Raw genomic sequence first — 15,890 nt, forward strand, 5'->3', positions numbered from 1 at the left:
CATCAGTGTTCCAGGGTCATTAGGACTCAGTTTTCAGTTCCATAAAAGACTGTTACTCATCCCAGGATTGTCTAGGCATCTTCAGAAGGCTCTAGATAGAACAGTACTGATTGAAGTCAGCAGAAGGTTATTAGGCTGACCAGGACCTATGGTGTCACACTAGGTTTTATAAAATTCAGTGCGTGGACCACATGGTTAGCATGACCTTCTCTTGGTTTTACTGACCTCCTTTGAGGGTGTTGGCCCACTACTAATTGATGTTGGCCCCATGCATTGGGCTTTCATGGATAGTTGTAGATCCATGTTCTTTCTCAGAGGTGTGGACACTAATTGGTGTCAGGCCAAGCAAACAATTTATTCTTCCCCGAATTAACTCTTTATGGTTTGTGCAGCAGCCTTATATGTATCAAGATGCATTTTATTAAGTCTTCATGGGTATCTGGGATCTGGTAGAGTTAGTGGGACTTGGGAGTAGGAATGGGAGGAAGGGCCAGCATGATCTTACTATGCATACTGTATTTCCAGAAACCTGCTTAGCCAGCTCCTGATGGAGAACACATGTAGGAAGAAGTTGGTCCCCCTGAAGCAGGAGAGCAAGGAGGTACATCTTGATTGTGCACTGAACCAGAAATATTTGGTTGACTGCAACAAGAAAGATAAAGACCATCAACGGCCAGAACCAGCATTATCAGGTAGGGATGAGCAGATGTGTTAGCTTAACAATATCTGATAAAATTTGCCAATTTGATACATCTTTGCTTCTCTTACCACCTTTCTAATTTACACTCACAACCAGCCAACCACCTCATGTAATGGAATTGTTCATTGCTCTGCCTATGCACAAGTATTCTTGGAAGTTAACCACTTTTCAGAAACTGAATTATTGTGCAAGCATATTTTGCTGCTCTTTTTGAAGCTGCAGTCTAGAAATGGTGACAGATGAATAACATATCTAAAATTGCATATCCATGTGATAGATTGGATCCTATGTAGAGTTTTGAACAATTTCTTGGTTCTTGAACAATTGACACTCTGTGGTCATGTGACCTCTTGTGTAGGAAGCACCTTTGGGATAAGAACCAAGTGCAAATGTCAAATTAGTACTTGTCATTGGCTTTAACCTTGGTGACATATGGACATCTCCTTTCTTCCTGCAACCCGATGAGGTCTCTTCCCATTGCCCTGTTCTTGGTTTGCACTGGTATAAGTCTGGGTCCCAGATTGGCAGCCCACATTACTGTGAGGCTTGCTGGAGATTTTGCCCTGCCCACAGAGTTAGCAACAATGATATCAGTTAAAAGGTCCATGTCGACTGTCCAATAGAACTGAGGTGGTAGAAGGCAGCATTCTGACAGCTGGCTTGCATTTCCCGACCAAATCAGTGTCTGAAAAACTGCCTTCCTCTCCCAGGTCTCAGAAAGTGCAAGAGAGCTGGAATTGGACACACCCCAGTAAGAGAGCTTCCTGAAGAATAAGTTGCTTTCTCAGGAGTCCCTGATGACCAACATCCTGAATGGTAACAACATTTTTTGGATGAGTATTCATCCTCTGCGTTAATTTGTCATTTATTAGAGACCCTAAATTTATATACCACTAAGCCATCCTGACTGATTGAGGTCTTACTCACTTTCTTCTTCAGAAAACAGCACTTGAGAGACAACTTGGGGGACCGCCTTTCATTATTTGTGCTAGAGGAGAAACAGCAATACGTCTGTGCTTCTAAATGTTCGTTAAGAATATGCTGTTTAGAAATATTTTTGTTATGATTTTAATTGAAGTTTTCTTTTTGTTGTTTCATATTTATATGTTCTTGTTACTATTTTTACTTTCAAATATTTTTAAATATTTTTATTCATTTTAATCCTGTTTTGTTGTAAAAATGTATTTGTTATGAATAAAAATTGAATTCTATGTCTTGACTCTTAAGACTATCTTTCTTACTCAAGGGTTCTGTCCCTTCCTGTGGACCTAGAACTTACAGCTATAGATGGATCTCTGCATGTTCCATGGAGCCTGGGCTAATAAGTGAATTCAAAGTCACCAAGGTGTACCCAGTGTGACAGTGTCTTTTGTGTGGATAATGTGGCTGTGTCTTGGACACACACTTTATGATGTAATCACTGACACACTTTACCCAATTGTTAGGGTCCATGTGGTTCTTCTGAGAGAGCAGCAGATGCTCTACCCTGTGAGTCATCACCACAGCTCCTGCAGGTGGCTTTTGTTATTCCACATGAGGTGCTGTATTAGGTGGACAGGATCACCTCCAATTAAATAGAGAGATATCAGGAGATGTGTGTTCACAGGGAACTTACTGAGGCGTGCGTGCTCAACGTGTTAGGTTGTCAGGCATCCCTACAGGGCTCTGGTGTTCCCACTGCTCATTGTGTGTCAGGATCATCCTCCAGCATCACTTAGTTTTCATATTAGAGCAGATCTTTCACCTATTATCAGTGATGACCATATGTATTCTGCACATCTGATAAAATACAGAATAGAAACTAGCTTCTTGTAGGCCAGATTGGCATAATCAGTTTTTTGATTGTTAGCAAGAAAATTATTTTAATCTAAGCAGTTTAGGAAGGAACCTCCAGAGCATCCATAGTGAGTGTAGCTTGCAGCTGTGAACACAGGTTTCTTTTGGAGAGAAGGCCTGTGCAAGCCCAACCTAGGTGGGACAGTTCAAGCTACCCTTTTTCCATGGCCAATCTGGGATCGTATTGAGAATGTTTTTTTTCCAGGTGACTGATTTCCAATTTGTGGAATTGATCTAACTTGCTGAGAGTGGAGGTGACTCAGAGAGTTAAAGTACAGAAGGACCAATGCAGTATGTCCACAAAAGCTTGCTGTCACCCCAGGGCTTTTAAAAGCTCAGCAGCTAGAGAAGCAATGTAGTATTTGGTTACTCTCATGCTTAGGTCTAGTCATTCATTAAAAGCTGACCATGACACAAAAAGTGTCATCTGTGTCACAATACAAACTAGTTGTAACTAGATTCACCCCACACTATCACATCACCACCATATTTGAGGTTCTCAGTTACTATCTAAGAACCTGGAAGAGGCCTGGGTCTTGCTACACAAACTCATAATTTATGTCTTCATGACACTATGTGCTTTGTTCTGTTGATGCTACCATTGGCATACAACACCTTGGATACTTTGTGCTGACATCTGTGACCTGAGACAATAGTTCATGTCATCCTAACCTGAATAAACTGTCCTTAGAGTACAGTGTAGTGGGAGGGGCCTTCTTTTCCTATGAGATACCAAAACATTTCCAGTCTTCAGTCAAGTCTGTCAGCCATTGTCCAGTGCCTGTCTTGAGATGTCCACCTTTTCAGCTGAGAGTCTTCATCCAGGCAGCTCTGTAATTCTGTAGAAATTAATAGGGTTCCAGCCCTATTATTTAATTCACTGTGACTGTACTTGCCGAACATGCTCAAAGCCCTGTGATCCACCCTAGCCCTCTCTGCTTTAGAGAAAGAAAATAAAGAACCACATTGCACTTGAAGTTTCTCCTCCAACAAAAGGAGAGCCTGCATAGGGCCTTTAAGTAACTCTAAGCCCCAGCTTCCCCACAACTCCCTCCATCAATTCCATGATTGGTGTGTTTTCAGTACTACTCACTTTCTTCTGTGTGCAAAGAATGTGCACCATGTCAGTAAAGGGTGTGTGTGTGTGTGTGTGTGTGTGTGTGCGTGTGTGTTTGGTCCCTAGTGAAAACTGTCGAGATACATGCAGACTCATGCTACTACTGTCCCATGGTACCTTGCAGGGAACCCTGAAATGGTGTGCTACTTTAATACAGTCTAAACCGGGTGTGCATGGTTTCTGTAAGGTCACCACTACAGAGAGCAGGAAAAGCTTCAGTAGTCACATGGATGTGATCAATCAGTGTTAGTCATGCCCTTCCAGCGTGGTAGACTGCAGGTTGTCTGTCCCCATTACTTTGCTCTCTTGTGCCCAAACAATGCCAAGGTCAGGGCCATTGAGCTGTGAGGCAGAGGCTTACCACCCTCAGTTCTGCCTACGACCCCTAAGACTGTCTCTTTCGGGTGTGTGTGTGCTGGACACTCATGGATCCTGAGATCTCCGCAGCTGAGGTGAAACAGTACCGGAGCCATTGCAATGTGGGCACACATTTGGTTGTGGAGCTGGGCCACTCTTTGACATTTGGTGAGTGGAGAGACAACTGTTGGCTGAGCCTTTGGTGAACCGGATGGCCCCTGGCCACATCAGCAGTCAGCAGTATCAAAGCTGAGCAACCAGTGTTTTATGTTCCATTTTGTCATCGCTGGTCAGTGTTCTGATGCCACAGCACATGGCTGGTCTCAATCTCCCCATGTGGCCACAATCCCTAATTGATATTGCCTCCACTTCCCAAGTGCCACTGGGATTTCTGTAGAACCCCTAAGGCAGCAGCAAGCAGGAGCTCCTGGCTATTCCCTCCCTGCTCTCTGCATCTGCATGTCGTTCTGTGTACATATGGCTATGTCCTCATATACTCTTGATGCCATGATACCTTAATAAACACTTGAATCATGCCCTGATGGCCAGTTTTCAACTGCTACCTGACACAATCTATAATCGCCTGGGAAATGAGGAACAGTCTGGATCAGACTGGCCTTTGAGCATGACTATGCGTGACTGTCTTCGTTGCTGTGGGAGATGCCAGGCAGCCTCTTTTCTGATCCTAGAGTCCCTATACCCAGCCACTTGTCCCCTCTACAGCCAGACCCTACTTCTGCTCCTAGGCACTGTCTTGGACTTCCTTCCCTCAGGTGGCTTCTCTCCTTTAGCTGCTACAGAAACCTGTTATGAGGACAGGAACAGGGAGTTAAGAGTTCAAAGCCATCTTCCCTTTGATGTTCTTTCTCAGAGGTCAGTGGGACACTTAAAGAGTTTTGTGTATACATTTTATTAAGCAAGGGACAATCATGCATCAGGCACAGGAAACTAACAGCACATCTACCGGACCTCCTTCAACACCTGGGCATCTCTTCTGGCCTGTGCTTCTGTGTGCTGAAACCTGGGGACCAACTTCCTGTGGGGTTTCCCAGGATGACTGTGCACATTACTACACTGACGTAAATCCTCAAAACTCACAAACAGCAACAGGACTGACCGCCACAGGAACGGTTCTCCATCAACAGATACCACAGACCAGCAAGCAGAAGCATGGGCAGGTGGTGCTGTGGTTCACACACTTCTCTTTCCTCACTAGGGCAGGTGACCCACTGAAGAAAACAAGGAGGCAGCAGGATGGAAGAGGAAAACTACAACCCAGTCCTTGCATTAAACACCCAAGCACATTTAGACTAGAGGAGAGAAGTTTGCCAAGAATGAGGGCCACTTTGGACATCCATCATCAATAGCCCTGGCTGTCTAGGCCAGCATCAGATCCAGCCGTCTCCAGGCAGGTGTCCGCCAGGCCCTCAAGGGCACTAAGAGCATTAACCATGAAAAATAGAGCAAGATCTCTGCCTCTTGCCTGCCTGACAGCCAAGCATGTGTATGCCCTGGCTATGCTCACGCTGGGACCCCTGCTAGATATTAAGATATAGAGACCTGATAGTTGATTAGGACCCTGTTCGAAAAGGAAGATACAGGATATTTCCCTCTGGCATCCATATGTGCATGCATGGTTGTACAAGCTGGTAGAATCTCTCTCTCTCTCTCTCTCTCTCTCTCTCTCTCTCTCTCTCTCTCTGTCTCTCTCTGTCTGTCTCTCTCTCTCTCTCACACTCTCTCTCTGTCTCTCTCTGTCTCTCTCTCTCTGTCTCTGTCTCTCTCTCTCTCTCTCTCTCTCTCTCTCTCTCTCTCTTTCTCTCTCTCAAAGTTTTGAAGCACAGCAGAAGAATCTCTGGGACTCTAAGCCTGAGCAACCTCATCTGTGAGCCACAGCTTCTGTGTGAGAGCTCCTTTGTGTGAGAGGCATAGGGTGACTGAGGAAGGTTGCTGGTGTCCATCCCTGGCCTGCATGTGCATGCATACAGACACATGGACACATGCACACGCTGAGTTCCCCTCATCCAATCCTGAAATCTGAAAACACTGAATTTCAAATCCAGGCGTTCTCCTAACCTACACCTTCCCTCAGGAATTGGAGATGAGGCCTTGCAGGAATCCTCAACCAGTGAGACTGGCCCAGACATTCTGAGATCCATTCTGCCCCAGGAGAACACAGCAGGTGTTATCAGGACAACACAGAAACTCAAGACTCCAGCCTGATGCAGGGACCGCCTGCTGGGTTAGGAGAAGACTCAGCATCAGGTTCCTGAATGAAAACATCACCTCTGAACACACAGGGTCGATGTGGCTATGCCTTCAAGGCATCTTCAGCAGCAGCTTAAATGGACTAGGGATGACTATGGGAATCTGCCTGCAGGGTGATGTGGGAATCCTTTTGCTAAGGCTTGATCGCTAGATGTTGCCACAGAAACCCTTGAACTCTTCTTGGAGTACAGTCCAGGCAGAGGCTGAACACAAAACATTCTGATTATGAACTGAGTTTAACAGATAATCCGGAACCTGAAGGCAACAGGTCCAAAGGTCTGCACTGCAGGGGTGAGGCATCACTGCAGGGATGACCACACAGTGCAGGGGTGAGGAGTCACTGCAGGAATGACCACACACTGCAGGGGTGAGGTGTCACTGCAGGGATGACCACACACTGCAGGGGTGAGGCATCACTGCAGGAATGACCACACACTGCAGGGGTGAGATGTCACTGCAGGGATGACCACACACTGCAGGGGTGAGGAGTCACTGCAGGGATGACCACACACTGCAGGGGTGAGGCGTCACTGCAGGGATGACCACACACTGCAGGGGTGAGGAGTCACTGCAGGGATGACCACACACTGCAGGGGTGAGGTGTCACTGCGCGGATGACCACACACTGCAGGGGTGAGGTGTCACTGCGCGGATGACCACACACTGCAGGGGTGAGGCATCACTGCGGGGATGACCACACACTGCAGGGGTGAGGAGTCACTGCGGGGATGACCACACACTGCAGGGGTGAGGTGTCACTGCAGGGATGACCACACACTGCAGAGGTGAGGAGTCACTGCGGGGATGACCACACACTGCAGGGGTGTGGTGTCATTGCGGGGATGACCACACACTGCAGGGGTGAGGTGTCACTGCGGGGATGACCACACACTGCAGGGGTGAGGTGTCACTGCGGGGATGACCACGCTGCAGGGGTGAGGTGTCTCTGCAGGGATGACCAGGAAGTTGACTGAGCTCCTCAGGGCTCTCCCTGTCCTGAATGTGCTTCCCTTCTAGGTGAGCACTGCAGATTTCAGGGTGCTGAAGGCCTGTGTGGGCAGCAGTAGAAACTGCTAGCCTTGTTATTCACAGCTGAAACTATCACACAGGGCATTCCAGAAGTGAACACCACCAAAGTGGGGCCTTTCACAGCATTCTGGGTAGGATGGCACAAAGCCCCATGACAATTTCGCCTGTGATCCATACCAAATGTCTGCTGTCACTGCCTGTCTCTTAGGAGCCACCTGGATGATTCAGGGGATGGTCCTGAAGAAAAGGCTTGGCAAAATTGAGGTCTCCATAGCCAGAGGAGCAGTGAGGAGGTGCAGGGGCCGTAGACCATGGAGACTGATATATGCTGATGTTAGATACCCAGACTCATCCCTGTGTCCAAGTCTGGATGTCACAGAGGCACCTGGCAAAGGTCCCAACAGTGTCCTTCAGGATTCAGCTGTCTCCCTACTTGCCCTCCACCTAACCCACTTCCTGTGGTTCTGGGAGTCAAGGACTTCATCACCTTTTTCGTTTTCTTCTCATATTGCAGGTACTGTGACTCGACCACTCTTCCTCCTGCAGGAGACACATCATTTGTCACAGAACAGGACTGCTGCACCAGGAAGACCCAGAGCATAACCAGGACGCTACAATGAAAACATGACTGGCCCTTCATGCTGAATGACAGGAAAAGCACCCAGCCTTCTCTTTGCTGCAGACTGGATTCCTCAGCCTTCCTGTTATGAACAGGGCACTAGTACCCTTCACAGGATACTTAGTGTTTATAAGACATTTATAGAATTCATCTTGTATATAAGGCCATTGGGCTAGGAGCCAGCATCAAGGCATCAAGTAGGAGGAAATACAGAAACATTCTAGGAAGGGACAGCCAGGGGCCAGTGGGATGGCTCAGTGATTGAGGACCAGAGTTCAGATCCCAGCACCCACATGGATGTTCACAGTCATCTCCAGAATCAGATCTAGGGGGTCCCATGACCTCCCCAGCTCCCAAGCAGCTACATGTATGCGTCTTAGACACTTCATACTCACCGTGAAACAACCTAAGCCACAAAACATCCCACACCTTCTTGGATGGGCCCATCCCTGGGGGAGTCTTGTGTGTTCTGGGCTTCAACTCTAGGAAGGCTTGGCCTTGTTTTATAGGATGTCTTATTCCTTGTATCAGCAGAGAGAGAAAAAAAAAAAAAGATCCAGTCCTGGAACCCTAGAGGACACTGCCATGATGTCACTGCTGTGCTGGCATAGGCTTAGAGATATCTCCATGATCCATCCGAGTCACCTAGAGCTCAGGGAATGATGGAAAAGTCCATGTGAGATCGCCCAGCGCTTGCAACCATGAGAAAGCTTGGAAAACACAGGGCACATGTGGTGTTTGATCCTGGGACAGTTCAACCCTCTTGAGCCTGCAGCTAAGACAAACAGTTACCCTGGCCTGAGTGCACAGGCCAGATCTCAGAACCTGTTTGCCAACCATGGAACACTCTGGATCCCTCCTCACAGCTGGACCTTGATCTGCTACACCTCATCCACCCAAGCTTCTCAAGAAATGAAGCTACCAGGTTAATATAACAACTAACTGAAGGCAGCAAGAGCCTTCAGCCGCCCTGTGGCAGTAAGGTCAGTCCATAGGTCTCCTGTCCCTGCACCCTCAGTACCTGTGAGAGCCATGGCCACCTATTCCCTTCTGAGGTGAGAACAATTATACACACAACCTTGCTTTCAACAAATCCTGCCTTGGCCACTGGTGGGACCCTCATGAGATGCAGCAATCTGATGCAGGCCTCCTCAGACACTTTGGCTTCCTTTCTGGCTGCTGGAGCTTGGGCCCTCTGGCCTGGCCTAATGTAGGATCAGCAACATCCAACTCTGTTGGGCCTCAGCCATCCCACATTGGGGGCCCTGCTTCACTCCTAGGTGCATCCGTTTCCCACATCTCTCCAGTCTCTCCCTCATCCCTAATTCCCCTCGCCTCTCAGGCCCAGCCCTTCAGTCTCTGATGGAGACTGTCCTGGAAGGACAGGAGCCACTCCCCTGAGATACTCTCCCACCCCATGCTGCTGGACTCATCTCTACAGGCACAGCCTGCTGCTCCCCTGCCCCTGCAACCCACTTCCTAGCTCTGCTTCACACAAACACTCTAAGATCTCTACACTGGATTCCTGTTCTATTTTGCTCCTTCTCTGTCCTCCAGAAGTTCTGCTGCTCTCTCTCACCACAGCAGGACCCACCAAGACACTGCTCCTGACCCCAGCAGCCACCAGCAGCCCAGGTCATGGGGCTACTAACAGCTTTGGCCCAGGACTCAGGGCTCCTTCCTTCTTCAGTATCGAGTCCAGGCTGAGACCATCTGGCCTGCTGCTGGGTCCTTGAAACCCTCAGTCTCACAGCCTCTGGGCACTCTGAGTCCTAGTCCTTATGGCTAACAAGTAGCTGCCCAGTCAAGCAACATGGGCCTCACTGGCTTCCTGGTGTGCCATGATGCTTTCCCTGCATGGCCGGGGATGACTGCATGCTAGGATTATGTCTGGAACTAGACCTGCAGGTAACACCTGATGGGTTGGCCAGGGTGTCCTCCTACTCCTGTTCTCAGGAGATTCTCCTGACTAAGCCTCCCAAGTGCTGGGATGAGAAGTATGTGCCACCATGCCAGCTAGGGGTCTTCAGGTGTGATGAAAGACTGGGATCTGTGGCCCTGGTTACTTCCAAGAGTGGGGACACCAGTGTTCTGAGCATTCTGTCATCTGGGACTTATATTCCATGTACTTCACACGAACACTCTGAGACTTCTGCACTGGTTACCTGTTCTCTTTGAAACCTGTCTTCAGGTATCTGACAGTGGGAGTCTCCATGAAGTTTTTGTCACCCTGAGGATGTGGCTATATTAATAAGCTCAGGCAGCATGCAAACACAGCAGAGGTTACAAACAAGACTACCAGGCTGGGGCCACTTAATGATAGAGTGCTCCTTTGGCATGGTGAGGGCCCAAGTTCTCTTGCAACCAACATCTGCTGGGGATGTAGCTCAGTGATTAGGCACTTGCTAGCGTATGTGAGGTCCTGGGCTCCATCCCTAGGACTAAACCCTCATCCCCTACCCTGAACTCACCAGGTCCAGGCATCACTGTCAATCCTGAGGGCTTGAGTTTGATCCTTAGGCCCTCTCTGATACAAAAAGAGAAAAAAACTCCCTTGATTTGTGTTTGACCCCCACATGTGTCATGCCCGCCCCACTTCGAGTGTACAATTAAGGAAAGCATGAGTAAGTGGTTGAGAGGCACACACTGCCCTTGCAGGAGACCCCAGTTTGCTTCTCAGCACAAACTGCATGTGACTCAGCAGGTCTCAGTGTGGAACTGGATATGTGACCCTGTGCTATAGCACTGTCCAGAGTGGTAAATGCAGCTTCTGAAGAGGAATGCAGGCCTGGCCTCCAGACCTCCACCTTCAAGTCCTGTCTGGAGAGCCTGATGCCCTGGCAAAAGAGACTCCTTCTCTCCAGAGGAGCACTGCACTCAAATGACACCTCAGTGATGAAAACTATCTGTCCCCAAAGGCATGCCACTGAGCAGAGTTAGCCTCAGTCATGCACCTCTGCCCATCCCCAGTTCCTCATGTCAATAACTCAACCTTTCATGAACTAGATGGTAATGCTTGAGGTAGGATGATCAGTAGTTTACTGGCCAGTCTGGGCTGTATGAGATGCTCTCCCTGAAATCAGAGTCAGCAAGAAATTCAGCATGAAAGCTCTTTGTAAAGAAGCTCAATGACCCAGTTCAGAGCCTGGGACCCCGCACAGTAGGATAAAGTGACTCCCATGGCTTTTCCTCCACCTTCAACACTCATGCTTTGGCATGCACACCCCTACAAGGAGATCAATACACATGGAATAAAAAATTAAACAGAAACATTAATGAAGACAATGCAGATAATGTTTTAAAGGATCCCGGGAACCCTCACTTAGCACTTTCCTTTCCTTTGTCTTGGGAACAGCACCTGCACCAGAGACTGGAGACTTCCTGCAAGAGAGAGAGGAGAGATGCACTGTTCATTCAGCTAGAGAGCTGTGCAAAGACCAGAGCCACCCTCCTTTTTCTGACAGTGGGAGCTGGGCCCAAGTGTGGGCTGCTCCTACTAGAGGCACCACAAGAAGAGGACCCCCTTCCTCAAACCTTCCTGGAAGTCAGAGCACTGGCTATGGATGTCCCTCAGTCCTCAGAGGACTCTCTTTCAGCGATGGCTCAGAGCCTGTTAGGACAGTGAGGGACCAGAGCTTCCCCCCAAAGCAAGATCCCTGTCTTATCTGACAGGTATGAGGGCTTAGGGATGGGACAGAGGATGTGACAAGGTTACATGTAGCACAGGGTTAGGTTAGTAAGGCAATCAAAGAGGAAAGAATCCTGGAACATTCCTCATCTGTTCTTTGTGCTATGTTCGTAGGGATGAGGGGCAGTGTGGGTAGAGGACTAGGACACAGCACAGCCTTCTCTGCACATGGTTAGCTTTCTAGGCTGCCTGGTCACTGTGACCAGCAAATTTTCAACTGTGCCATTCTACTACCAAGGCTGACACAACTGGTGCACCATGTAGCAATAGGACTTTACTGACTTAGCGACATTTGGAATCACACAATGATCATGTGTCACAGAAGAGTTTTTTTTTTTTTTTTTTTTAAGAAAAGGATTTTAAAAAACTATTTATTTTGTCCATCTGAGTACGCTGTCCCTGTTTTCAGACACAACAGTAAAGGGTAGTATATGAGAGTAGAAATGGTTATGAGACACAATGTGTGGTTGCTGGGGATTGAACTCAGATCCTCTGGAAGAGCAGTCAGTGGTCTTAACCACTGAGCCATCCCTCCAGCCCCAGTATACTGTATTTTCAATGTTGTTTGTTTTTATTTCCTTTTTCACGTATGTCTGTATGGCGTTTCTGTGAGTACAGGTGTGTGTGTGCCTGTGTAAAGGTCAGAGACAAACTGAGCACAGGTCCTCACCTACCTCTCATCCATGGCTGTGATTGCTAGGCTAGCCCTTCCCCCTAATCCTAGAGACTGTCCACTTTAGGTTCATATTTCCCAGTAGGAAGGGCGGGATGACAGACACTACTGCATCCAGGTTTACGTGGCTTCTAGGGACCTAAACTGTTGTTGGGCTTGTTCAGCATGAAAATAAATCCCATTTCACAGCCCTGGCTGGGCCAGGGAGCGCACAGGTCTTTGCTGCTCTTGCAGAAGACTTGGGTTCAGTCTCCAGCACCCGGGTCAGGTGGCTTACAACCACCTGAGACTCCAGGTCCAGGTACTTCCAACCTCTTTCTGGATAAACCTACATGGCAAAAGCAGGGCTGGGAGCTGGAGGTTTCTGGTGTTGGCTTCTCCCTGCTGCAGGGGGCAAATCATGGGCATGTGAAACATATAACCCTGTAATTCTACAAAGTGCAGAAGCTCCTGAGGTCCCTCATGGTGCCCTAGAGCCTGTCCACCACTCATGGAGGCTTCAGGAACATGGCTTTTTCCTGACCTGTGTGCACTGTGCATCCTCACTCTCTACCCCCTGCTTTTCGGGGTTGGAAGTCTCAGGTGTAGGAGGCGCCTACCATAGGCCTCTTCTCTCAGCATTTCAGCATTTTACCCACTTGACCTTCACCAAGCATCCTTTGCTCTACACAGTTACCTCAGCCTGTGACCCTCATCCTCCAGACTCTTGTGAAGCAAACACCCATGGGTGTGCAGCTCTCATAGTTAGCCAGGCTAAAGGGGAAGGCAGCAAATCCTTCATGAACTCTACAGCTCCTAAGGCCTAGGAAAATGTCTATACCGGGGCTAAACTCATGCTGACCTGTAAGACTACATTTTTCCTTTAAACAGAAGGATGTGTGGTGGTGTGGCACAGGCCTTTGATCCTAACACTTGGGAGGCAGAGGCAGACAGATTTCTGAATTCCAGGCCAGCTTCCTCTACAGAGCTAATTCCAGGTCAGCTACACAAAAAACAACACTGTCTCCAAGAGTAAATCAAAAAGAGAAAGAAAGAAAGAAAGAAAGAAAGAAAGAAAGAAAGAAAGATAGAAAGATAGAAAGAAAGGAAGGAAGGAAGGATTCATATTTTGTATACAATGAGATGCCTGCCTGTCTATACCTGAACCACCATGTTAACTATAACTCTTGTCACATCTGTATTAATTCAAATACTGAAGGCCAAATGGTTAAATCTTAATGACTATACAATTGGGGGGTGGTGCTGAAGAGATGGTTGGTTTAGTGGCTAAGAGCAGAAGACCAAGGTTCAGTTCCCAGTGGCCACATGGTGGCTCCTATTAACCTGTAATTGCAATTCTAGGGAATCAGTCTGGACTTCACGGGCACCACACATACCACATGGTGCACAAGCATTTATTAGGTGAAGCACTCAGGCCCATAAAAATAAGTAAATAAAATATATGGTTAACAGACACTGTGATTCAGGAAGTTCTTAGTGACTTTGGTTATCATTTCTCTCTCCCAGAGACCTGTCTTCCTCATGCTCAGCCTCCCTGGCTTCTAGGACATTTCCTAGCTCTGTGGAGCATGAAGTACTCAACACCATAAGCAAGCATTGCAAAGCCATCTGCACCTTCACTGCTACACCTTCTCCATAGCTGTGTCTAAAGGGAGAGACTTGGAATCCCACAGATGCAAGGCCAAACCTGTTGGGCTATGTGAACCCAGACACCCAATAGTCTGATCTACTCCTGTCCTTGGCTATGGCATGAGGCTCTTAAGACAAATTAATCTGAAGGATCTCAACAGCTATGCTGTTAGACCTCTCATTGCTCTGCCCAACCTACAAGCTCCTTTACTGGCTCAAATTCACACCCGAACTCCTCTCCTGCCTCAGCCACCATCAGCTCTTCTACTCCTCTCCACCTGTGCTCTGAAGAATCCACACTAAGGTGGATGTTAACCTCTCCATGGACCTCCAGACGTATGCTTGTGATTACTCTTCATTGGCTGTTTTGTATAGGTAGGCGGGTTCTTCTACTCTCATGCAGAACACTGCTCACACATTTTGGAACTTACAACACCCTCTTGATTGAGAATCCTGACTAATGACTGACTGAACCTTCCATGCCTGAAGTCACCCTCTGTCTCCCAGTCCAAGATGAGAATCCCCACCCTAACCCCATAGTGTCCAGTTTCATCTCAGAAGCTAGACTCTGCACTGCCCATTACCTTTTGGTTCTCTCCCTCTAATTCTGTTAAATAGTTCCTCTCTTCTTTAAAACAAATTCATTTTGTTGTTTATTTTTTGAGACAGGGTTTCTCTGTTTGGCCCTGGCTATTCTGACAGGCTCTCTGTAGATCAGACTTGTCAGGAAGCCAGATATCTGCCTGCCTCGGCCTCTTAAGCACTGGGATTACTGGATTGTGCCAGCATGTTTAATTAAAAATTAATTAGTGGCAGTGCATGTTGGCACATGCCTTTAATTCCATCCATTGGGAGGTAGAGGCATTGTGAGTTCCAGGACAGCCAGGGCTATAAATTAACACCTTGTCTCAAAGAAAACAAGCCAAAAATGAAACAAAAATGTTGCAATATGGTCTTAGGAATGTAACTGAGTCTGTTCTTGAACTCTGAATCCTCCCACTTTCACTCAGGTGCTAATCAGCAGTCTTCTGTCTTGACTTTCACTGCGCACTCAGGGCTGCCAGGACTGTTACCTCTCCCAGTCTAACTCCTGACTCTCTCATCAGCATCATCACAAAACTCCTGCTAAGAATTAAGGAAACCTGAATTCTAAGGAACAGTCGGAGCTCCAGTATTTCCAAAGCTCACTCTAATACAGATGGATCCTATGCTGCAGTAAAATGGTCACAGCTGGAGGTCTTAATTCCAGGACTTGGGACAGAGGGGTCGGAGGATCCTGAATTCAAGGTTATTTTTATGTTCCATTGTTGCTCAAAGCGAGTTGGGCTGCTACAAGATACCCTGTCTCAAAACTATACCAAACACACCTAAAATGAAACAGAGGAGTTTGAGTGGGCACAGATGGGAAAGCTCGGCACTTTATGGCTAAGCTACCTGCTGCCAGCACCAAAGTCCATGCACAGCCCCAATTCTGAGCTGTGTCTGGGACCCCACTTAGGAGCACGCACCAAAGTAGCTCAGATCCAGGGCTTTTGGTCTAAGAGGAATTTAGGCAGTCACACTTTGGATGCCAGTTCTCCAGCTCAACTGCCTGTCAGCCCAGGATCTGGTCTTAGTCATGGCTTGGCATCCCTAAATTCCTCCCAGCTGTGCTCTGAACTCACCCTGTGCCCCGTTCTGATGAATCTGCCATTCTCCATGGGAGTAGCCTCAAGAAGTCCCTCACATCTGAAGCACCACTGTGAGTGCACTAAATACTGCAGGGGAGGGGCGTGGCCAGCAGAGCACCCACCCCTTTCAGCTGTAGAACAGTTAGCTCTAGAGAGAGCACTGCTGTGCATTGTGGACCTTAAGGAGTATTCCAGCCTTGGCCTGGGAAGAGCCGTTGACACCCACACTTTCTGGGGTGACATTGTCTCCTGAGGATAGAGTCAGGTCAGGAGCGGCAACTGATGTTCACGAGAGACAAACTTT

At 47.9% G+C, this 15,890-nt stretch overlaps 3 protein-coding genes across 5 annotated transcripts in view; 2 read left to right on the forward strand and 1 right to left on the reverse strand.

The window, feature by feature from the left end:
* LOC134483263 (uncharacterized) overlaps window positions 1-1,911 on the forward strand; it is a 55,144-nt gene extending 53,233 nt beyond the window's left edge. The window contains exons 4-6 of one of the 3 annotated variants that reach the window (XM_063278554.1): window positions 526-692; window positions 1,411-1,516; window positions 1,640-1,911. In XM_063278554.1, the coding sequence (XP_063134624.1) occupies window positions 526-692; window positions 1,411-1,475 (232 nt within the window). In that variant the 3' untranslated portion in view covers window positions 1,476-1,516; window positions 1,640-1,911. Of the gene's footprint in view, window positions 1-525; window positions 693-1,410 lie in introns of all 3 variants that reach the window. The other 2 variants (XM_063278552.1, XM_063278553.1) reach the window with 2 other exon arrangements.
* Window positions 1-15,890, reverse strand: part of LOC134483260 (disks large homolog 5-like) — a 664,485-nt gene that overhangs the window by 558,592 nt on the left and 90,003 nt on the right. The gene's annotated exons all lie outside the window — the stretch shown is intronic.
* LOC134483259 (uncharacterized) overlaps window positions 1-15,890 on the forward strand; it is a 478,774-nt gene that overhangs the window by 357,330 nt on the left and 105,554 nt on the right. The gene's annotated exons all lie outside the window — the stretch shown is intronic.

This window comes from Rattus norvegicus, chromosome 19, assembly GCF_036323735.1.
Source record: "Rattus norvegicus strain BN/NHsdMcwi chromosome 19, GRCr8, whole genome shotgun sequence".
Taxonomy (NCBI): Eukaryota; Metazoa; Chordata; class Mammalia; order Rodentia; family Muridae; genus Rattus; species Rattus norvegicus.